The sequence below is a fragment of the Pempheris klunzingeri genome, chromosome 2, assembly GCF_042242105.1.
Source record: "Pempheris klunzingeri isolate RE-2024b chromosome 2, fPemKlu1.hap1, whole genome shotgun sequence".
NCBI classification, from domain to species: Eukaryota; Metazoa; Chordata; class Actinopteri; order Acropomatiformes; family Pempheridae; genus Pempheris; species Pempheris klunzingeri.
The window spans coordinates 11,809,103-11,819,162 of record NC_092013.1 but is presented as its reverse complement, the minus strand read 5'-3'; the positions used below and the strand labels follow the sequence as shown (position 1 = coordinate 11,819,162).

The following is a 10,060-nucleotide window of genomic DNA, read 5'->3' as shown; positions in this document are numbered from 1 at the left end:
TCTTATATTTGTCTGAATAATAACTAAAATAGGTTGTTCTAAATTATTGTTCATCCTGTTATCTGTCCAACCATGTGACCTTTGCTGAGGTTTAGACTGGTAAATCTCAGGAAAATGACATTCGGGTGCCCTTTAATCCATAGAGGTCACAAATGCAGTAAAAAGACGCCTGTAACTCTCCCACAGATCATCAGATCAGTCATCAAAATAAAATGTATTATCAAGAAAAAGATTAAGAGTGTTTAGTAGGAAGGTGAAGGACGGTCAGTCCGCCTGTGTTCATGAGCTTGAGAGGAGAAATCAGTAAAAGTTTAAAGGGAAACTAAATCAAAGTTAATAAATGACAATAAGCTGTAATATGTTCAGAAATGTCTCCCTGAGTTTCTCCTTCTGCAGTCTGCCTCTCACCAGCCTCAGAACATTGTCAGCTGTGCGGCCAGGAGATAAGGGGGATGATCGATTTGTTTTGCAGCACAGACAGACAGTCAACCTTTCCCTGCTCAGATTTAATTACGCAGAACAAGAGAATAAAGATGGGAGGATATGGGACAGAGCTGACGAGAAATAGAAGAAAAGATACCGTCTGGATGTAGAGATGGAGACAAGGGAATGATTGATGACATCAGGAGGGGAAAGATTCTGTGGAGAGTCTTGGGGGGGGGGTGCTGTTGCTTGTTGTCTGGTTTTGAGATGCTGAAAAGTAAGTAAAGACGTGCAGTGAAAATAACCTCTGTAAACTCTACCTGTGACCTGTGCTGACATCTGCTGGACTGACTGTGAACTTTTTAAGATAAACGTGGCACAGACACGTACGATCAATCTGTTGGCAGCCACTTCAAACACTGATCGTCAGCAAACTCCTTCAGCCTTTTCTGTGTTGACTCATGAACTGAACATCTTCCCTTTGTTTCCTTTCAGGACCATTAAGCTTTGCGTGCTCTCTGCCTAGAGCCATGCAAGAGGTCACTCCCCATCCATTTACTGAACAGCATCCTGCAGGTTGCCATGGAAATTCATCTTAGTCCAGTGGCATTTATCCATCCATCCATCCATCCAAGGTCATAATTACAGCAGCTATCATCAGTTACATCATCAAGTAATTATATCATTAGATTAATACTATTTATTACATCCCACAGTAAAAGTGCTATTTAAAGCTCAAACTGAAATACTAATTCAGTGCTATAGGTCTGATTTTTCCCCCCAGAAAACATCCTGAAGAGTTTCTGGAAACAACTGTGTAATTTAGCTTTAAATACATGGGGGAAATGAGGATTTGTTTGGGGGGAAAAAAGCTAATTTAAAACCAAGAAAATCAGAATTTATTATTCACTCATTTATGTTCCTAATACTTTGTATGCTTGTCTGTAGATGCACGTTTTTGCATGTTTAGCTGACCTGCTGTTCACTGATTCCAAGACTCTTTACGTTATATTGTCTATTATATATAAAGTGTATCAAATTATACACATCTTTCCAGAAGATTTTGTGGATGATTTTAGGAGTGAAACAGAGATTACAAAGCTGTAAACTGTCACCAGGATAGCTTTTTGATTGTTGGCACTGTATGTTGTTTATTTTATAGCTCAAAGCATAAAAATGTTCTTGTTGTAAAAACTAAACATTGAATTTAGTGGCAATATACACACTTAAAGAGTCATCGGTTGCTGTCATAATGTCTCTCCGTACCGGCTGATAGCTGCTTCCTAACGTGACTCCAATGTTTGAGCCAAAATCAGCCGTCTGATTTAGCCAAATCGAGTGGATACCATCCAAACTCTCAGCGTTTTGAGTAAGAAATCCCCTCTGTGTGTTATCTCTCCTCTGCAGCTCAGCAAGTAAACATCATCTGTAAGAGGAGAGAATTTAGTTCTAAAGAAGCCGAAAGAAACCCACTTGATATGAGCTTCATCTGGACTTTAAAAGACCTCTTTGCACAGCTTGAGGACCGTGGATCTTGTTCCTTTTACTTTGCAGTCACACTAAGAAGGACAAATTACAGCGGCCGTTAACTCCTTTAACGTCGATATGGGCATGTAAGTATATAATAATGAACCAATTCTTCCCATTTTGCATTATTTTCAAGTGGTCAAAACATGAATAATGAGGATAAACAAGCCAAAATATCTCTGCGGTTTCTCATTACAGCGTCTCATTAAACTCTCTGGCACGGTGAGATCAGATTCAGGCCAACGAAGCAGCGAACAGCAGGGTCTCTTCCCATCATGCAGCTCTTCTGTACTCCACCAAGCAGTACCAACATCTATTAAATATTTGCCCATGACTGGAGTTTTGTGGATCAAAGAAAACAACACCATGTGCCACGGCCCTAACCCACACAGCAGCCACCTGGTGATAAAGGCAGGGCTTCACATCTAGAGACAGTGAGAGGAAGCTGTGATTGTCGCTTTGATTGAAATGTGATAACGACTGTGGCAGCGAAGGACAGAACTAAACTACAACAACAGACAAAAGGGCAGTTATCACAACATTAGAATTTATTGCATTAAAGCAGATTAAAAGTAATGAGATTACAGTTTATAAACAGACTATAGTCGTGTCTGGATGCACACGTATGCAGGTGTAATCAGCAGACAAAAAGAGTGCATAAGGTGGTGTGTGTTTGTACGGGTTTATGTACAAAAGAGTGTAATCTGATGACATGACTCTGTGTGTGTGTGTGTCTGTGTGCTTTTAGAGAAACATTTTAACGCAAAGTGAAGCCATATTTCCAAAGTGCCTTTACAATACTACAGATTGGTATAAAGGGTGGAATGTGGAGGAGAGGGCGGAGGATGACCAAAGTGATGAGCACAGTCTGACGCGTGGCGGACCTACCCTCCATCTGACGTGTGCGGTAGTGTGTGGTGGTCTGTGTGCTGGTGAGCGTGCTTATTGGAGTGTCTGTCTGAAGGGGACAGAGGGTGAGGCTGAGCGCCGCCGACGGGGTCAGATAAAGACGGAGCGTCCAGGACGTTGTCTGCTGGATACAGCTGCATCACCGCCCCCTCCTGGGCACCTTCCTTACTGCAGGACTGGCAGCTGCAGTGGAAGATCCTCTCCACCAGCTTGTCCACGCGAGGAGAGTCCTCGCTGCCCGGGCACTCCAGAGTCACCTGTTCAAACACACACACACACACACACACACACACACACACACAGTTGAGAACTCCATATTTGGACTTGAACCTTCCACCAATGGTGATGGAGTTTCTATTCTCAGCTTGACCTGCTGTTCCACCCAGACATTTTGACTTGTCAAAGCAGGAGAAGCGCAGGTGAAAACAATAACATTAACAATTGACAATGGCTCGATTCCTTTAAGTGTCCCAGTAAGACGTGTCAGTGGGTGAGCACGAACAACACCAGAGCCCTGAAACTGGCTCACCTGAATGGAATGCAGCCATCATTGATCTTATTAATTCCACCTGTGCTCCTCCTGCTTTAGAAAGTCAAAATGTCTGCCATGAAAAGGCTCTGTTAGTGCTGTTCATTGTCATCATTGTATTCCTGAGACCTGTGTGTGTGTGTGTGTGTTCAACGCCTGTCTGCAAACTGAATTTCCTTCTGGAAACAAAACACTAGACAAGACAAAGAACATACATTTTGTGGCTCTGTAACTGTGACTTTGTTAGATATGGCACAGGTGTTTCTTAATAAGATGTTAAATAGATAAATGTGATGTTAAATGTGAAAGTATCTCTGCGGCTTACATACATACATAAATAGATAAATAAATCAATAAACAGCACAGACACATTTTGCTGGCCTTCAGCTTTAAATGACCCCTTAAAGTGATGTGACTATTTGTACTTTCTAGGATAATGTTGCTGCCCAATTTTTGTTTTATTGATGTTTTCTTTTTCTTTTATTTTTATTCTTTATTATCCTGTTGTGTCTTTGTTTCAGTTAGATACAATTTTGATTTAAGTTTGTATAAAGTATTGTAAAAAAAAAAAAGTTGCTCTGCTTTTACATTTCATTGATTTGTATTTGGTGATTTATATACTCACTTTATATACTTTATATTCTGAATATACTAATACAAGCACTATGCCATATGTGGGTGGATGGGTGGATGGCTGTGTGTGTGTGTGTGTGTGTGTGTGTGTGTGTGTGTGTGTGTGTTTAGTCCCACCTGCCGTCACATTCACACTAATTACTTTTTTCCCTTAATTATTTTCCTTAATTTTTCCTGTGTTAAAACAAGGTTGTGTTTTCATGCAAAAAAACTGATTGCGCCACACTTGCCAATGGAAAAAAGAAATATAGAGAAAAACATGAATGTATAATAAACAGAAAGTACACAAACCCCTTGTAAACCTCAGTGTTACACAAGCTCATCTGGCTCTCCAGACCACACACAACTCCCCTCACTGTTTCCATTACCCAGTGAAAATGATCATTCAGCTATTTTATCAGAAATCTACCACAAGAGCCAAACCAGCATGGAGCAGTATCCTCTTTCATGAGAGCTGACTTTGTTTTGTTTAAAAGTGAATTTTGCTTTAAGTCCTGCAACAACAATCACAACCACAGACATAAACATCCATTTTGAGATAATTAGAAGTAAATGCAATTTCCCTGGCCTTTCCCGTGAAACAAAAATAGCAGGAAAATGAATTAATCTATCAGGTAACACCAGTTCACTCCAAGAGATACAATATTTTCCAGTGAAACATGAGGCGGCCTCACCTGTGGTCCCACCCGCCTAGCCTACCTGGCAGCCTTCCAAACTACATACACCTCACTACAAAGCCTTTGTTGTCGCGAGACTGGATTCCTTCTGGCTAAGAAGGACAATGAACTTCAGAGGAATATCAAATGCAGGCTTAAGCTTCAGAGGGAACTTAAATTAACTTAAATTGTGACAGAAATCCCTCCATTTATGTTTTTACCTCTGCTCTGTGTTTGCCAGTGAACAGCGTATGCCATCTTTCATGCTGGAAACTTGTGGTTTGTGTGTGAGTTTAACAAGTCGCCGTTGGTGTGTGCTTGCTACATGAGCTAATGTGAAATAACTCTTACCACTTCCCACTGCGTCTGGGCGGGCATGCAGGAGTCACAGTGCACCAGAGACTCCGTGGACTGTGGGAATGTGTTGGGGACGCTGTAACTGAAACACTGGCCCAGGCAGGCTCTGCGAGGAGGACAGAATACATTATTCCCTCCGTGCCCACAGACACGAGCTGCTTGATTCAAACTGCAAGACATTCATGCCTGTGTAAAACAGAGCTGTGGATGCCTGGCAGCTTAACACGCAGTCACCAAACAGACACTTGATATTCACTAGCGTTGGGTGAATCTCTGGTCAACGTCTGATTATAACTGAAAATCATGATTACAATGATGAGAATGTGTCCTTGTGCCTGAATACTGCTGTGTTAAACAAGGGGAAGGAGTTTTACTAGGATAACTAATCAACTTTAACCCAACTGTACTGTTGTGTTACACCTGCATGTTTATCCATTGACACACTGAAAGTCTCACACTATTCTATTTTGTTCTTATTATCAAAAAATACAATTAAAAGAACAAAACAAAGAATGAAGTGATCCTTCTAACTATTTTCTGTGTCATCAAACCCTGACATAGCTTATTCCTCCATTGTTTTCCAAAAACTATTAAAAACACATATATTCATCCTGTTTTTTTTTTTTAAGATTTTGTCTTCAACAGGAACCAATGAGCCTGTGGCTGAATACCACATACAGATTATTAATGTCAGTAAGTATCGTATGGATCTCCAGTGTTATCCTTCAATACGCTCTTCCAATGAATCGTTAGGTTTTAAATGCAGTTTTCCAACCTGCTGCTGATTTACAGTAATTATGAAAATAAACCAGCATAGTTGAGACTTACTCGGCACACTATAGGGTGAGTAATTAGTTTCTCTTCATACTTTTTGAATTGTCTCTCATGTCTCTAAAGGTTGATTTTCATACTGAACTGAATTCAATAGAAACCAATAACTTCCAGTGAGATAGATAAATAATAAAATCAAAATATATGCTTGTAATAAAGTGACTATAAAAAGTAAAATCACTATAGTGTGGTACTTGAAGTTGAAGCTCCCTGACACCTTTGCTGTACAAAGAGCAGTGAGGCCTAACTGAACGAGGATGCAGCTTAGTGACATCTAGACGTTTCCGGATTATTCGCTTTTTTTTCAGCTGCACTGAGAGATTGTCAGACAGAAGGAGAGAGAGAGAGAGAGAGAGACAGAGAGGGCCTTCATCCTGACCTGTTTTGAATAGAGCGAGGCTGACATCCCGTGTGCCCGACTATCTGTGTGATGTTCTTGGCTTCACACCAGGCGCTCTTGTCAGGGAACAGCGCCAGGCGGTTAATGTGTGCAGGCGGTGCCGCTGAATACAGTGCAAACAGTGCGCAGCAAATCTGAATCCTCTGCCACATGACTGCACCTAAAGGGGCAGAAAACCACAGCATGTTACCGCTCTGTTAACCTTGTTCCAGACAAAAAAAAACACACGCAAAAGAGCAGCCACACAGTCTCTTGATGTTTTCTGATGTCTGCTGCTCAGATATTGTCTGGTTTTACAGTTAAATATGACATTTCAACTTTGCATATCCCTGCAGATGTGGATGGACAACTTCCTGGTGATTAGCAGCTTGAAACGCAGAGGTCCTTATTTTGTCCAGTTATCATGTTTGGCTCATTTGAATGATTAAGAGAGACAACTGCTTAATTATCTGAATGACCAGCTACACAGAGAACGACATCATCGTGGGTTCATATTGTCCCAAAACAGACAAAACAGTGGGGGAGGGAGGTAAATGTCCGCTCAACACCACCTGACTGTAACACCAAATAAGTCTGTCCTCTGCTCTTTCACTCTCTTCTTTAAAAATGCCTCCACCAGTCACGTCATTTACAACCTACAAAATCTTTTTCTCCTGCTGCTAATAAAAAGGTGTCCAGTGATCACCCACGTAGACTCTCCTGCTCCTCCATATGTCTCTGACAGCAGTAGCCTGTCTGCTAGAGTCAACAGAGCTTTGTGCACAGATATTAAAGACACAGACGGTGCTGGGCTGTGCTGTTACCAGAAAAGGAGATGGTTTAATAAATATCTTTCTGTAATAGTTTTTTTGGTTTTGTTTTGAAAGAGTATTCAGATTACTTTCTTTAAACGCAGCACAGCCTCCAGACTGAGCCTTTCACTAGTAACGCGTTACAGCAACGAATTAGTTACTGCTACAAATACAGTAAAGTATGATTAAAAACCATACATCCGTGCTGAAAACTCCTTGTTTGTCTCTCAGCCATTTTAAACACTTAAAAACACTTAAAACACATAAAACTTCCAAAACCTACATTTGAATAACATCTTTAGTGCCGGATCAGTGTCCAGTAACGTAACGTACGTCAACGTCCGTTTAGTTTAACGATTAACGGCTGAAGAAACGTCGACAAATCTTAATTTTCTGGCTTATTTATTTATTTATTTATCACACTATCCGCAACAATCTGAATATGTAGTAAAGGAGAAAGTGATTTCCCTGATTTCTCACTGTTTTTTTTTTTTCTCGAGTTAGGTGGGAGAAGTTTATCCGTCAGTTTTAACTAGTGTCCCGTCAGCAAGCTAACTAAGGGATGAACAGTAACCTAGCTAGTGGTAAAGGTGAAAGTAACGCAGATAGGTTAGCAGCTAACGGAGGGTAATTAGCTGCTGGAGTAACAGGAGTACTAGAAACGTTACTTGTCAAAGTAGTAATGAAGTGCTGTCTGAGTAACAAGCCCCCTCAGCGGTCGTTAGTTGGGACACTTACCACCGCTCAGCGCCCCGGGGAACAGCCCGCCGAGCTCTGCACTACGTCCTGCTGAGTGGAGCCCCCTCACCGAAACCTGGACCCGGGCACCTAAAGCCAGGGGATGCGGCTCGCCGCCGGATATCACCGTGCGCTGATAATTAGAGGAAAATGTGAGCACTCGGTGCGGGGCGAGGATAAATCCGAGCCCAGTCTGTCATAAAATAGTTACATCATCCGGAAAGAAACGGAGCCGTCCGTCCGGCGGGGAAGGATGGGGAGATGGGGCAAGTTAGGAGCGCTGTCTCATCTCCGGGTCCATCGGCTCAGACCGTCCCTCCCCTTTGTTCTCCTTCAGGCCAGCGTTAAACTCCCATGTAACTCCGCTGAAAAACACTTTCCGAGTTGTTGCCTTTTGTTGAAACTCTGTGTGGCGGGGGTGAGGCGGGCTGAGCCCTCAGACTGGGGTCCTGCTGTGCGTTTCTGGACGGAGGAAAACGGGGAGGGAGGGAGGCTGCTGGGAAGGTTTCAAATGTTTCCCCCAAGTGGGAGCGAGGCAGATCGGATTTACTGGACAAAAAAAACCATGCAAATATAACAAGTTTGCACAAATGGGGCATATTTGCAGTCATGCGTTAACTTCACATACACCTGGCATTACTTTACTGACATATGTTATAACTGAAACACTAATAACAGTATCACAATGCAACAGAACTGGAAAACAGATGTGAATCAACACTCTGATCCCTTCAACACTTCTCCCTCAACATTAAAAGGACCCTCAGGAAGGTGAAATGGTATGAATAGCAGGTTGCTTAACCATAAGCTCCTGACAACTTGATTTAATTAAGGCTCCTCTGTATGTTTGGAGTGAATCCACTGACAGACTCATGAGTGCAGGAGTTGATGAAAGGCGTGATGTGCCCTGGTTTAGCTGACCTGTGAGCTGGCTATATATATATTATATTATATTATATATATTCTATAATTTGAACTACAGCAATGCATCATATTATATTATATTACAGAATAGATATTTTATATTGAAAAAATCTGTATCTGCAAAAAAAAAAAAGGAAGTAATAATGACAGTTGTAAATACAGAAGCACATGTAGCCTAATATTGTCCTCAAGTAGAGTACTTAGCTAAACCAGTGTATGTAAATTCCACCTCAAGTAGCATCAGACTCACTGGCTTTTTAAGGTAACATCAGCAGCAGCAGCAGCAGCAGCTCGGAGCTGTTGTCGTGCAGCTGCACACATGGCACGTCTGGTCTTATGTTTCATGCCAGACGTTCACCAACACTGACTGAACAGTTTTGAGCCATTAGCTGAACAAAGGTGATTAGATAGCATAATTAGCCTGGTACATATGATTCATCGCAGAGAATTTTTCACACAGGTACAGACAGGTATGGCCTGTGGGTTTTGGCTGGCCTGTTACACCTCAGCATTGTCACTGGTCCGCCTCTCTCTCACACACTCTCACACACACACACACACACACACTTCCTGAACTTCATCCTACCAGTGCAGCCTTGCGTACAGGTGTTCGCTGCCTGGCTTGTGTCCATAAGCACCCCTATCTGTTTCACGCTTCACTTGCAAACAAATATTTTAATGGACAGGGGATGAGTGACACGGCTTAATTTCTGACATTTCTCATTATGTGCTTACACTGCTGAGAGAACTGTTACTGTGATGGAGAGGGAAAATGCGTGTGTACAAGAGAGAGCGTGCATGCAGCAATGTTTTCTTTGATGTGAGAGTGTAAACCATGTGTTATGTTCAGAGTGCAAAGTGCAGAACTCACCTGTTTGTAATAAGACTGAGCTCCGGTCCAGAAATGGCATTCCTCAGCATTCCACGGATTCTGCTTCACCAGGGGGCTGGATATGGATACGTGCACGCGTGCACACGCTCACACAAACAATCCCTCATCTCTCCTAGCAGGCCCTTGAAACCACACACAAGTAATCAATCTCACTCAAAATAATCTCCCCAAACAGACACGCAGCCAACAAATACACAAGACTTAAGAGATTCCTCCTGATTTGGAGATGTGTGCTTTCCCAACTCCCTGTGACGAAAACAGTCACGGTCACAGGAAACACTCTTGTTCAACTCACGCAACTTAAAACACGACTAAAAAGCATGACACACTGTGCAAATGCTCGGTGTAGCACGAAGGAGGATCGGACTGTGTTACTTCTGTGTCTACAGAGAGGAATCTGCCCATTCATGGTACTCAAAGAAACCTACATCTGTAAATAAAAAGGGAAAC

General features: G+C 42.2%; 1 protein-coding gene across 1 annotated transcript; it reads right to left on the bottom strand.

Moving 5' to 3' along the window:
* Positions 1–2,492: 2,492 nt before the first annotated feature.
* Positions 2,493–8,256, bottom strand: nbl1 (NBL1, DAN family BMP antagonist). Its single transcript, XM_070851221.1, has 4 exons — positions 7,795–8,256; positions 6,245–6,425; positions 5,029–5,140; positions 2,493–3,116 (listed from the first exon to the last, which is right to left on the bottom strand). Exons 2-4 carry the CDS (start codon positions 6,415–6,417, stop codon positions 2,835–2,837), a joined length of 567 nt encoding a protein of 188 aa, XP_070707322.1. The 5' UTR covers positions 6,418–6,425; positions 7,795–8,256; the 3' UTR covers positions 2,493–2,834.
* Positions 8,257–10,060: the final 1,804 nt, after the last annotated feature.

What these genes read in the sequence shown, in the direction of transcription:
- nbl1 (XM_070851221.1), bottom strand. Translation starts at nt 6,417, where the DNA reads ATGTGGCAGAGGATTCAGATTTGCTGCGCACTGTTTGCACTGTATTCA. An exon ending in CCTCGCTCTATTCAAAACAG is followed by an intron (nt 5,141 to 6,244) that starts GTCAGGATGAAG and finishes TCCTCCTCGCAG; the next exon opens with AGCCTGCCTGGGCCAGTGTT. An exon ending in CCCAGACGCAGTGGGAAGTG is followed by an intron (nt 3,117 to 5,028) that starts GTAAGAGTTATT and finishes GTGTTTGAACAG; the next exon opens with GTGACTCTGGAGTGCCCGGG.